The 13,777-nt window shown below is 47.6% G+C and overlaps 1 protein-coding gene across 1 annotated transcript in view; it reads left to right on the top strand.

Annotated features, from left to right (window-relative positions):
• The window catches only part of LOC144109564 (multidrug resistance-associated protein 1-like), a 40,337-nt gene extending 27,189 nt beyond the window's left edge, over positions 1 to 13,148 (top strand). The window contains exons 15-18 of the mRNA XM_077642386.1: positions 1,622 to 1,815; positions 9,701 to 9,924; positions 10,762 to 10,882; positions 12,915 to 13,148. Of these exons, the coding sequence (XP_077498512.1) occupies positions 1,622 to 1,815; positions 9,701 to 9,924; positions 10,762 to 10,882; positions 12,915 to 13,148 (773 nt within the window). The remainder of the gene's footprint in view (positions 1 to 1,621; positions 1,816 to 9,700; positions 9,925 to 10,761; positions 10,883 to 12,914) is intronic.
• Positions 13,149 to 13,777: the final 629 nt, after the last annotated feature.

The following is a 13,777-nucleotide window of genomic DNA, read 5'->3' as shown; positions in this document are numbered from 1 at the left end:
GGCAAGGCTTTCTTTCTCTTGAAAATGTTTGCGGTTCTGAGACAGTCGCCAGAGCTTAACAGTAATGAAAAATTGACCACGGTGCTTCAGCTCTGTCAAGTTCCTCTGTCGAGGTTCCGCTTACTCAATGCCTTTGTTCTGCGCATTTTGAAAGGGACCCATTTCGTGCCTTGCGTGTTCCTTTTTCCGTACTCCCAATAGGGTAGCCACGTCTTGGAGCAGCAGCCGAACACAGCAGCTATAGGTCCTTAAATTCTAGGATGATGCCTCCATTTGTACCGAAGAGGGTCCTTTACGTGCGGTCGCTTTTGAAGTTCTTACTTAATGTGTTTACACTGAAACATTGCTCTTACGAGGGACATTGAGGAAATGTTTGCTAAAAGGAAAATTCAGTACAAATGCGGCTGTGTCTGATAATGATAATTCAAAGCAAATTATAAGCATTCTAATGATTCCTAAATTCACCTACTTCACATTATGCGAAAACAACACACACACACTTATGTTTCGAGCATGCTTGACGGCTGTATTATTTTTCTGCCGGGCTTGGCATGCAATATTGCCACTTCCATAATCTGTACGGGTTTTTTCAAGCCTTTGGCGCCTCTTCTTCCACAAGTCACGATGTCTTGCAAATGCTTTTATTTTACTTGAGAACATTAGTGCCTTTCTTGCTGATTTTTTCGGGTAGCTATGACTGGGACTATGGAAAGTGCACTGCCAGCACGCACGGCGACTGTTGAACTATGCAAAGACAGGCATGGCGATCCGCACATTCACGAGGAATAGTGTGGAGGTCCAAATTCCTGGAAGCTGCGTAGTCTCGGAGCAGCAGCTGATTTCACTGCGGAAAATTTTTGCACATCTGAATAAATTATACTTAGCACTAGCTGCTAGAATATTATCGAAATAGGCTCCGACGTTTGTTTTACTATAGCGTTATACGACGAAAAGAAGACTGTATGCTGCCATATTGCAAATGCCCACACTTGACACTTAGGTGAGCAGCTGTGAGATACCACTCAAATATTCCCTGGTAAGTACGGGTAGAGCCACAACGTCTAAGCATGCTCCTCTTTAGTCTGCTCGCAACTGTACGATCGAACCTGAGATCAGTGCCTTAAATGACGTTTTACAATGTACTCGCAGAACTGAAAGTTGCAGTGAGCAGGAATTCATTAAACTGAAGCTCCCTTGCTTTGGTTACGATAACGCTTGCTTAGGAGATTTCCCATAGGTTCTTTCGTAGGAAAACATCGTTAAGGTAATGTCCTTTCAAATGATGTTTCGCTGTATGTTCATGAGGAAATGGCAACTCATATACAGTTAATCCTCGCTATAACGAAGTTGAAAGGGCCCTGCATTTACTCCGTTACAGCCGTAGCTTCGTCATAGCCCGCTTTGGCCGACCTACCAAGGGGGGATCGTCATTCTTTTGTTAATTTCATTATTTTTTTATAAGCCGTTTCGTTATAACAAGATTCGACTGTATTAGATTCCGTGTGAGTACGTTGATGCATTTAAAACTAGTGACCTTGGTATTCTGCATATGTTTATGTCGTTTTATTTGCACACCTAATGATGGTACCTGGCACTATGACCTTTTTGTACGGACCACAAGGCGACGCGGTGACCATGCGCCAAGCCTCATTCAGCTGGCACCGCGAGCAGCGGTTGGTGCTGCGTGACGTGGACCTGCACATACCCCAGGGACACCTGGTGGCCGTGGTCGGCCACGTGGGCTGCGGCAAGACCTCCTTCCTGTCCGCCATCCTGGGCGAGCTGCGATGCGTCAAGGGATCACTCGACCGAAAGGTTGGTGCTCAGCCTGGAGGCGCGAAGGGAGTTCATACATTCTACGTTTCTTCTTAAAGAAAGACGTGTTTTGTGTTTGGGTTGATTTTCACTATTTCACCCTCTTTTGGGTGAACAGAGTCTGTTAGCTGTGATTTATACCTGGGCGCTGCGCCATATTGCTCGCTTCAATGCTATGTGTACCTACCGTGTGTGCCATGTTACCGCTCAGGGCATGTGGCCGCCCAGCAAGCAATATGTTGACGCCCAAACAATTTTTCTTGAAAGCCTCCGCGTTAGCTCGAAATTTACGTTTTGCAAAGGTTGGGAATATGCCGACCTAGCTTTTAAGCAATAGAAAATGTTACCGAAGGTGAGTTGAGTCATCGTTCTTTGCGCACACTTCTCTGTTGCAATATACAATGAGACGCATGCTGACGAATAGTACTCAGTGCAGCAGAATTTTACTTATAAAGGACTCAAGCTCTTTAGAGAGCTCATGCCTGATGTGTTGGGGCCCCAACCATGCGTCGCCTATTTTCAAGCTCTGTCCCACCTCTTCGGGCTTCTATTTAAGCGAAAGCCTTTTATAATGGCTTATGCTCGAGTCCATCCATTACGCTCTTCAATTCAATACGAAAAAAAATCTTTGTGCACGATGGGATTCGAACCACCACCCTTCAATTCCGCAGCCGATCCTGCTTTACGACTACACTACTTCCTGCCAACGCCTACGTTGTTCTCCTTGTCTAAGAAGTTGGAGAGTGTTTGCAGGAAGGCGTCGAATCAGACGGATACCTCCAAAACGCCCCCTATTGCGTTCAGCATTTAAGATTCATAAACAATTCTGCACTTAATGAACATCTTAACCACACATCAGTGACACAACAAGCAACACCGCGCTAAAGGCTTTCGCCTCACCGCAGTTTAGGTTAAAAAAGTGCCCCCCTTTAAATTTTGTTCCTTTGCATTGGTCAACACTAATTGATTTGTAGTGGTCCCGTTCGCACACTTTCAGACATCAGCCACCGTTTACCCATTTTGGTTTCATCTCAACCACGTTATCTTCATCCAAACCGATCTGCACGCCACTGCTACGTCCTTCTGGTGATAACACCCTCTGTTTTCAAAAACGTAATGCTGATTTCTTGTTCATCATGACGCGTATGAGAACGCTGATATCGCAGGCTATTTAAGCGCCACGTAAGAGCGCTGCGTCGCTCTTTTCTGCGCGGCTGCAAAATAGAATAAAGGCACTCCTGACCCCCTTCGGTGTCGCCGCTTGGTCGTCGTTCGTCAAATCGCGCAAAAACGTAAACACCTGGTGGTAGCGGTGGGATCGGCGACTCTGGCTTCCGCTGCGGTTATCGGTGCCTGAAAGGCCTCTTTTGTTCACCGAGTAGCTCAAAGGATGAAAGCAGACTGTCACTGACAAGAAGGGGCAGTGGGTAGAAATCAGCCAGATTTTTTTCGTCGTAAAAATTTCGGTCCTTGCAAGATGGATCTCGGTGCGATTGTGTAGCTGGAATTAATGCTCTTAGCTGAAGAGTTGGGCTTAAAGTGACAAAAGGCATGAGAAAGCCCGAGATGATCTCGGTCATTGAAAAGTGCCGCGCGGGCGGCGACGAAATTTTATAATCTTGGACCGAGGTGCACAGGAAACGGAAGAAAGAAGAACTTGAGCTAGAAGTACTTAAGCCAAAGGTTAAGAAGGAGGAGGAAGCCATGGCGGACGATATATCAACAACATTGGACATCCCTATCGAAAAATGTGTACAGGTTTGAACAGGTCGACAAATAGGATTATGGCAAATTTCGTTCAACATTATAGCATGAAGTTTCCAAAGTGATTAAGCCTTTGAGAGACTTCTTAGTGGAGGGCTTAGTATAACTTCGATTACCCGTGGTCAATTACCGTGCAGTTACATCACACAGGGCATGCAAGTCGTGGGTTCGAACCCACCCGCTACGGTAGCACTGCGATGGAGGAAAAATATGAAAAATCCGTGTACTGCGCGTTGTTAGTGCTCGTTAAGAACCCCAGGCGGTCGAAATTATCCGGAGCCCTCCACTACGGCGTCCCTCATAGACTGAACTGCTTTGGGGCGTCCATCCTGTAAAGCCAAACCAAATGTGCCATAATCCTATTTGCTGACCCATTCAAACCTATATAAGTTTTTCAGTAGGGATGCAAAGCTACTTGCAGCCGTCCTGCGTCGGGGGAGACATAGGACACTACTTAGTAAATTTTGAGCGGGTGTGCAGAAATAGGAGCTTCGCGGGGTCGAGCTGGCCACAACGGATTCTGAGTTTCGGCCAGCGGAAGTGGGCGACGTTCTGGCAAGGTTAGATTCCGAGGATGCGGATGACTACTCATCCGTAAAAACCTGCCTACAGAAAAAGTTGAGACTGTCCCCTGAGGTTTTTCGAGTAAAGTTATGAGAGGCAAGGAAAAAGCCAGAATAAAGCTATGCCGAGTTCGCTCACAAGTTATTGGCATTTCTAGAGAGTTGGCTCCGTGGTGTAGACTCTTATGAGGACCACGAAAAGGTGCCAACACAGACTGCACTCAAGCAGTTTTTTGTGTTCTATTCCTTAAACCCTGAAGGATTGGATTCAGGACAAGCCAGATGTAAAACACGTGCACGTGGCGGCTGAATACGCAGATCTGCATTGCTCCAGACATGAAAAAACGTTTGATAACGAGAAGCTTAGCTTTGTTCAAAGCCACGAGCGAGGAACGGTTCTTCCGTTGCATAAAAGTGCAGAGAGTTCATGTTCCATCTTCAAACGAAATGTTGTATTTAAACAAGCAAAAGCTAAAAACAAAGTCCCTTGAAGCAAGAAACCTTTTTCATTGCTACAGATGTCACCAACCGGGTCATGTGGCTTCAGGCTGTCGTGTGCCTAGAGTGTCCCCGGTTTACTTGTGCATGGATAACGCGGAATACCTGCTTAGGCCATACCTGTACGACATAGAAGTAAACAGTGTCTTCCAAGGCTTTGAGAGACACCGGAGCCACGCACGGCCTGGTTCATTCCTAGCTAGTGAAGCAAGATGGTTTTACAGCCGACTGCGTGTGGGTTCGTCAGGGCCTGGAAGATCGTACAATCAGCTTGCCATTAGACAGAGTAAAATTAGACGGGCCTTTTGTTGTAGTAGACGCTGAGGCATCAGTGTACGACGGGGTATTGCCCCAGCTGTTCATACATTCTCTCAAACAGAACGGCAAGGCAGCTCGGTGACTCGGGCGTCTCGCTTGACATGAATCCTTTCTGGTAGTCACTCGCTCCATGACTACAGCGAACGGTTCCGAGCCGCAAACGCTCGCGACGAGGGCAGAAGCTGATAAGCCAGATAACAAAACGGCAGAAGCGATTCCTGAGGATATGCTCGAAAAGGCGGACGTAACCACGCAGTTTTCGCTGGAAAGCGCGAACTTCCGTGATCTGGTAAAAGTCGATAAGTCCACGCTTACCAGTGAACAGGCCACCAACCCAACGTTAGGAAATTGTCTAGATAGCCTGGGGAAAGACGTAGCACCGAATATCTCGTTTTATTTGAAGAACGGCATTATTTATCGCCACTTTAAGAACAAAGGCGGGAATGAGGTAGACCAACTGGTATTTTCATACAGGTACAGGCGTGTGACCTCTTGGAGCTTGCTAACAAGGATGGTCTGGGCACATATAAATCACGAAAACGAAGTACAGGCTATTGGCAGAGTATTATTGGCCCGGTTGTTTCAAGGGCGTTCAGGAGTTTGTTCGTTCGTGTGACACCCATCGAAGGATGGGACAAGCGACGAAAAACGCCCCTTACCCCATGCTGGTAATTACTAAACCATTCAGGAGGCCTGTGATAGCCGTCATAGGTCCACTACCTACCACAATGACTGGTTATAGGTATCTATTAACCATTGTCTGCCCTGCTAGCAAGTTTCCCAGGGCCGTGCTCATGAAAGACCACACATCTGTCGAGAAGTTAGACAGTCTGCTCACAATTTTCTCTCGGATCCGGTTCCCACCTGAGATTCAATGTGACCTTAGTAGCATTTTTACCAGTGCTTTAACAAGCGGCCTTTCTCAAAGGTGTGGCATCAAAATTGTTCATTGTTCGGTAATGCACCCACAAAGTAATAGCGTGGAGAGAACGCTTTCGGTCATGAAACGTATCCTCAGGGCCTTATGTCACTAGCAGAAAAAAGATTGGGACTTTGCTTTGCCGGCTACGTTTTTCGCTCTGCGTACCGTCACTCACGAGTGCACGGGTTTCACGCCCGCGGAATTGGTTTCTGGCAAAAACCTTCGTTCGCCTTTTGCGATTGCTGCGTGAGGGCTCGGAAGGCGAAGCCGAGAACTCCGTGGTAACCGAGTTTGAATTCTCACTATTGAACCGCCTCCACAAAACTCGAGACCTTGTAGAAGGAAATCTAGAGAAAGCTCGGGCTCGGGGTGAAATTTACTACGACAAAAACAGTCGCCTTCGAGTGTACAAGGAATAAGACAAGGTGCTACTCTTACGGTCCTCTAGGGCTGATAAATTGCAAGTGCAGTGGGAGGGGCCAGCAACCATCCAGAAGAAACTATCTCAGACAAACTACGTCGTAAAACTCCCTGGACGACGCAAAGAGGTTCACATCAATCACTGCAACTTAATAAAGGCGTACCTGTAAAGGATACAAGTGGTCAGCATAGCACTGCATCAAACAGAGGAAGTTCAGGCTCATATTCCTGACTTGGGGGAAAACCGATGGAATGTTGAGCCAGCGAAATCTTAGCTGTTACGACTGATTCGACACAGCTTAGTCGGAATCAACTTGTGGATCAGACTGCCTTAATGTAAAAATACCCGAATCTGTTTTCCACTATTCCGGAAACACCAATCTACTCCTGCACGGTATTGAAGTGGCCTATCAGACACCAATTCAGTGCAAATCATATCGCTTTTCCCCACAATAAGAAAACCTTTTAAAAGATGCTGTAGATCAAATTCTTCAACTGCAGGTAAATGAAAAGTGAGAAAGTGATTATGTCTCCTATGATTTTGGTAGAGAGCCCCGGCAAGATCTGAGTACCTGTGTGGACTACCAGAAGTTAAATGTCGTTGCCGTAACCACAGTCTACCCAATCCCGAATATTGAAACCTGCATCGAAAAACTAAGTAGGGCAAAGTACATTTCAGCCATCGATCTTGTCAGGGGATTCGGTGTCTTCTAGCCACATGTTATAAGTTTTGGTTTAAAAAAATTCTTCGTATGCATTTTCAAGACTAATGAATAAGGTTCTCGCTGGAACAGAGGCTTTTTTCACTGCTCTACATGGACGATATAGCAATATTTTTACACATGGGCGGACCCCACCCAACATTTTCAGCAGGCCTTTTCCAGCTTGCAAGATGCAGGGTTAACGGTTAAGGCTACGAAGTGTAAATTCGGCCGTAATGAAGTAGAACATCTAGGTCTTGTCGTCGGTCAGGGAGAAAGACGGCCGCAGCAACTTAAAATTCAGGCAATCAGCGAGTTTCCTTTGCCTCCAACCAAGAACTGTTTGACGTCATTTATCGGACTGGTGAACTACTACCATTAGTACATTCCCCGGTTCTCGGAAAAGGCGAGTTCACTAACGGTGCCCTCAAGAAAAAGGAGCTTAGTAACATTGTGTGGGACTATCATAAGCGTCAAGCGTTTGAGTCCCTGAAGCTGGCATTGATAACTCGGCCTGTGCTGGCCGCCCCAGACTACGCGAGGCCTTTCCTGGTGCAACGTGATGCTAGCGAAAGAGGGCTGGGCGTGATACTAAGCCAAGAAAACGACAAGGGGGAAGAACACTCCATTTTGTTTGCCAGCAGGAAGCTTACTTGGAGGGAGGACGCTTACAGCACTATTGAAAAATAATGCGCTTTCCTGGTGTGGGCTGCCGAGAAGCTTCAATGTTATCTTTTTGGCTCTGAATTTTTTCAAATTACTGATCATCGACTGTTCACATGGCTCCAGCAACTGTCTCAAAAGAACGAACTCTCCAGGATTATGCTTTTGTGGTAAAGCATAAGGGGGGTGAACTTCATGCGAACGCCGACTTCTTAAGTCGGCGCACGCATAAGTGCGCAATCTACTGTTCTTGTTTCTTTGGCTCATCTGCATCACTGTAGTATCATCATGCAATTATTCATGCTTACCGCTGTTTTCAAATTTTCGCCCCGAATATTTTTAGGGTAAAAATCTGGTTGCATTTAGGAAGACTTTTTGGGCAGTGTAATGAGGCCAACAGAGGCAGTTTCGGTGAACAGAATTGACATCTAAGACACCTCGGTGGCTTCTGTGGGACTTGGTTGTTGTTTGTTTCCCCGCCTGCCCAACCATCGGCCTCTTTCAAGAATGGGTCACCGGTGGCTTCGGCCAAAGGTTCCAAGGGACACCGTCGAGGCAAACCTTGAATCCTGGGCAGTGCTGTCCACATCTCTTCAACGGCACGGAGGTCGTCACACTGGTGTGTGACTGTTGCCACTGTCACTGTCGTCACTGTTGTGTGGGTGCTTTCATCCTCGTGCTGCAACCCCCCCACCCCTTCCCGCCTCCTCCCGCCAGATCTCAGAACGGTCTGCCGATGCGCTGGTGCCTTCGTCTGTGGACTCCTCCACACCGAATCTCGGAAGCAGGATTTCACCAGCGCCGAACTTGTCGTCATGACTTTGTTATATGGAGCAACGGTGTGGCACTCACGAACTTAATATTGTCGGCTTGGGACTGTAGGGGAGCTCTTCACTGCATTTTGTACAACAGCGGAGAACTTGTTCAATTTGCGTGGTGCCCTCCTAAAGAAGGGGAGGAGTTCCCACCGCTGCCAGCAGCTGTTACGTTTCTGCGCTATTTGACGAATGACGACCAAGCGGCGACACCGAAGGTTGTCAAGCGGGCAGAAAAGAGCGGCGCAGCGCTCTGCGGTGGCGCTTAAATAGCCCGCGATATCAGCGTTTTTCGTTCCCGTCATGATGAACAAAAAATCAGCAATACGTTCCACGCGACAGAGGGTGTTGTCACCAGAAGGACGTAACACCACCGACTATGATTCGTTAACTTACAGCAGTTCCTCCGAATCATTTTAATTTGCGGCATTAAGAGCCTCATCGGGATAAAAATTACTGTCGATTCGCGTTCTTAAGCTAAATCCGAATTGGGTGCGCCAGCGCTGTGTCGCCATTGTTTTGCATTGTTTGTCGTCCACCTGCAACCAAACTCGCATGTATTGGGGACGTCATCACAACCTACCAGGTAATCTATAGTCTATGTACCTGGGCAGGCCGGGGTGTCTCTCTTCGTCCTAGCGTTTCTGTGCGCTCGAATGATTTATCATAATTATGCTGATGACCAGGTGGGCAGGCTTTGTGGGCAGCTTGGCACAAAGCAGGCTTCAGACAAACACACAACGGCTAAATGCGGAGAATGGCCACTATAAGTGCTAGCGCAATAAAACGTATCATCGGTCTCATTATTTGCCCATTGGCTGGATCGTAGTGCCAACAAATTGGAAAGCTTCCAGTGACTGGAGGGGTGTGCCATCACCGTGCTAGAAGTGACGTCATTTCCGCTAAGCGCACCAACATCGCCTAATGTTTTCGCATTGCCAACACAATCTAATGAGATGTCCCTGTGTATTTTTATTCATTATTAACAGCTGCAGCGGGAGTTACGAAGACAAGCAAAAGAGAGGGTGTGGGTTCGCTTCGGCCTACCTAACGATAGTTCGACTGAACTGAACTGATGGTTTACTTAATAACCACAGCGAAAAGGAACAATACAGCGCATTCAGCAAATATACGTATTGACGTTTTTAAAGAGGATTTAAGGCGAATGTTCATATGAAGTGACGGCCATGCTTGCTTTATACCTTCCGGTGCCCTTCCCAGGGCAAGGTAGCGTACGTGGCCCAGCAGGCGTGGATACAGAACGCCACGGTTCGGCAGAACATCCTTCTGAAGCGGCAGCACCACTCGTGCTTCTACGAGCGGGTGGTGCAGTCCTGCCAGCTGCAGACCGACCTGGCCGAGCTGCCCGCCGGAGACCAGACCGAGGTGGGCCTCAGGGGTGTCAACCTCAGCGGGGGACAGAAGCAGCGCATCAACCTCGCCCGGTGAGGAACGGACGCGTCCACGTAGGCCACGTTGATACTTCTGTGTACTATGGGCTTTCGTACATCAGTAAGCGTTTTCACCCACAGCTATAAGAAATCGAAGTTAAATCTGTGACGGTAGTATATGTGACCGGTCGACAATCTTGCCATGAGCCTAAACAGTAAGACTGGGATGGAGAAAGAAAAAGATACAAAGGCTTAAGGAAACCAGCAAGGTGTACATTTAAGTTTCTATTATCATTACAATTGCTATTTGCGCTAAGTCATAGCGTGGGGAACTTCCTTCGTCCAAGTGTAATTCGTTGAAGCTTGCACAAGATCTTTGAGCACCCGTCTCGCCCAGACTGGCTAGCCACCATTTATGGTTGAAGAACATAACTATAAATCACCGGATGTTTCCGCTTGCACGGTGATGATGTGACTACCAATGTTTCTTCTTCTGAAGACGCTCACAAAGATTGATAAATTCTAACAGGAATACATAAATATCACATACCGGCGATTCTGTTAATGTACCAAACGTCGAAACCTCACCACCGCTTACGTAAAAGGAATTAACGCAACATTCTCGTATTATCCGTGTGGAAGTCATATGTTTGAATAATTGAGCAAGCACCGTGAACTGCTGCTGCTTAGTTTGAATCGGTGCCCAATGGCATGTGTTGGGCATGAGTTGCCCAGTGAAAGCACTCTAGGTCAAGTACCCTCTGGAGCAAAGTGACAGGCTCTGCATGACATTTGTCTGTTGTTCTCGTTTATGTTTGAAGCTGACAGCAGCACATACTTAATCCACTACGTACTTCTTGCTTATGCGGTTTGGTGTTATGGAAACCGCAGGGCCGTGTACCAGAACGCGGACCTATACATTATGGACGACCCGCTGAGCGCCGTCGACGCCCAGGTCGGCTCGGCCCTGTTCCATGGCGTCATAGGACCGCGGGGACTGCTCAGGAAGAAGGTATCGTATCTTGCCTATTTCGGACATTTTTTGTTGCACTAAAAAAAATCCGCATTTGATGGTCCATTGTTTTCGCCTCATCCAGTGAAAACAGCGGATCATGCGGTGCGCAGTATAGGTGCCGATTTAGGTTGATTTCAGCCAATCGTTTATTACGGGGGAGCTTGTCGAAACCTTCTGAACTATTCCATTTTTAAAATTACGTCGCCACTTCCGCAGTCATAAAGCCCTTGATATGTCACAGAAACATTTAGTGGGCTGTTTATAGCCCCGTTGCTTTGCTCTAGCCTTGGAACAAATTAACCCACAATAACTTTCATACTATGTATTAAATATACAACACCGTCTATATTGCCACGGTGTTGATTACAAGAAATAGGCCGCCCTAATAGTAAACCGGGCACTCCAGTTGAATAAAACGAGAGAGCCGGTCCGAAAATACATTTTTTTCGTCCTATCGTTACTCCAGATTTTTCTGCGGAATTGCGAAATTGTATGTTGCGACTGAACTGGCTGTGTCGTTGCGAGAGGAGATTGCCCATTACTGCAGAAAGTTCTGTCGATGCTACAAAATTTTTTTGGTTTTCTTTAGGGACGTCTTAGCAGTACGTCCTTCAGCAGCAGAAATATAAAACATTCACCTTGTGCTTGGAGCATTTTAGCCGCAGCTGTCCGTGGTCTCATGGCATTCAAGTATTATCACTAATCAGTGCATCAAGCATACCTAGGGGAAAGAAACGTCGACTAGATCACAGCCTCCTATATATTCCATGCCTGGTCTTTGGCGCCATTATCAAAGGATGCCGACCGTCGCCCTTTTCCTCAAGACTGAGAGCGCCGCTTCCCCGCGATGGGCAGAAGTACGCGTGGGGCGATGAATGGGGCGCTCGCCACGAAGAGGCGCTCGCATCGAAAAATCCTGAAAACTCGTTTGTCGCCTGGTTCATTGGCCGAGGCCTCTGAGATCACCAGTTTCTCGTGCCTAGTTTTGCCGCTGGCCGTGATGAGGCGTTTGCATCGCAGACAACCCGCTCGCGGCAGAGAGACAAGCTCGCGTGAACCACCAGCACGCGCAGCACGCACCCATTGACGCGTAGTGAACACTCCCCTGACCTCCTCACACTTCGTTCGCAAGGAGCGCTGGTGGTATTGGTTTTGCTTGAACGGCCGCTTTAGAGCCGATGCCTAATCATTTAAAATACAGGTGGCCATGACTACATTCAGCAACGAGACCACGCCTCGGACGTGCGGCGTTGTATTTTTGTGAATCGGGCATGATGAGTCAGCAGTTAGACGAGTTGCATCGCACCTTTGCAAACTACCGGATCGGAATACATGAGCCAAGAACAGGGCAGCACAACATAAGATGCAAGTCAGCGCTCATTCCTATTGATGAAATAAAGAGCTACGTTTGGCCTGACGCGATTTGAAGGTTATTGCTTACTTTTGGCCTAACCGGAGCAAGAAACATTTTCTGAAACGCTGGATGCTCACTGTCCAACAGAACTGACGGTGCATAATAGATTGATCAAACGGCTATTTCAGCTCGCATATTTCGCTCTGTAGTAATACAAAAATAAATTTCTTAGTGGGCATTGATCCTGGTAGATATGGTCTAAAATGATCTCTCTCAAATCTCTTCTCACAATGCGTGTGGTATTCCGTTGCCTATTGTGTTGCGAAATAAGTCTCAGTGTGAATGCTCTCAAGTGTTTCAGTTGTTTCTGTCCCAAATGTTTCGTGCTGTTTAGCAGAGAACGACGTATTACGTGGGCTGTGTTCCCCACTTAGGTAAAGTCGCGAGCAGAAAAGGTTAGCACTAGTGACGTGCCACCGGAGCAGCAGAAAGCGACGCTCGGCGCTGCGGTTACGAACACGCCTGTAACAAAAGTGCCAGGTGTGTTCGCAGAGCTCGTCGCCGCGCCAGCCGCATAGTGCGATTTTCGCCGCTACGATGACGTCATTGTGCTAATCTTTTTTTCTCGTGACTGTACGACCCTTGGTCAACACGGCTCCTCTTCTTGCGGTGCAGACACGTGTGCTGGCGACCAACACGCTGTCCGTACTCCCGCTCACGAACATGGTGATCGTACTGCAAGACGGTCGCGTCAAGGAGGTGCACCGGGCGCCGTTCGTCCAGCGCCTGTTCGACAAAGCGCTTGCGCTCAACGCGCTCCGCTCACCACAACCGACGTCCCAGCTACAAGGCACAGCGGACATGACCGTGGCCAGGGCTCATCCGAGGACCATGCACGACGAGAAGTGAGCGTTAGCGTCTATAGGGGGTGCAAACTAGTTTTTATTTCATTATAAGCGCTGCTATATCTGGCACAACAGTCAGGATTTTTCTTTCCAATTAACACGGGCCAGCCGTCGCGGTGGCTGAGTGGTTATGGCGCTCGGCTGCTGGCCCGAAAGACACGGTTTTGGTCCCGGTCGCGGCGGTCGAATTTCGGTGGAGGCGAAATTCTAGACCCCCGTGTACTGTACGATGTCAGTGCACGTTTTAATAAAGAACCCCATGCGGTCGAAATTTCCAGAGCCCTTCACTACGGCGTCTCTCATAACCTGAGTCGCATTGGGACGTTAAATCCCCATAAACCAACCAAACCAATTAACACGGACCTTCAAGTAAGCCCCTTGTGCCGTATAAAGAAAACCTTTTTTTTTTTCAAGGACACACATGCTTTTTAAGTTATTATATACTATCCGACTTCCTGTAATTTGGTTAGTTTGTATTTTGAAGCTCAATATAATTAATAATTACCTACTGCTTAGTGTTTACGGCATTCGACCGGACAAAATCCCAACGCCAGCAGCTACATTTTGATGGGGATGGAACACAGGAAATTCTATGAGCTGTGCGATGTCAGTGCAGGGTTAAAACGACAATTA

The sequence above is a fragment of the Amblyomma americanum genome, chromosome 11 (genome assembly GCF_052857255.1).
Source record: "Amblyomma americanum isolate KBUSLIRL-KWMA chromosome 11, ASM5285725v1, whole genome shotgun sequence".
Taxonomy (NCBI): domain Eukaryota; kingdom Metazoa; phylum Arthropoda; class Arachnida; order Ixodida; family Ixodidae; genus Amblyomma; species Amblyomma americanum.
Note: the sequence above shows the minus strand (reverse complement) of the source record. Positions and strands in the feature narration are given on the sequence as shown.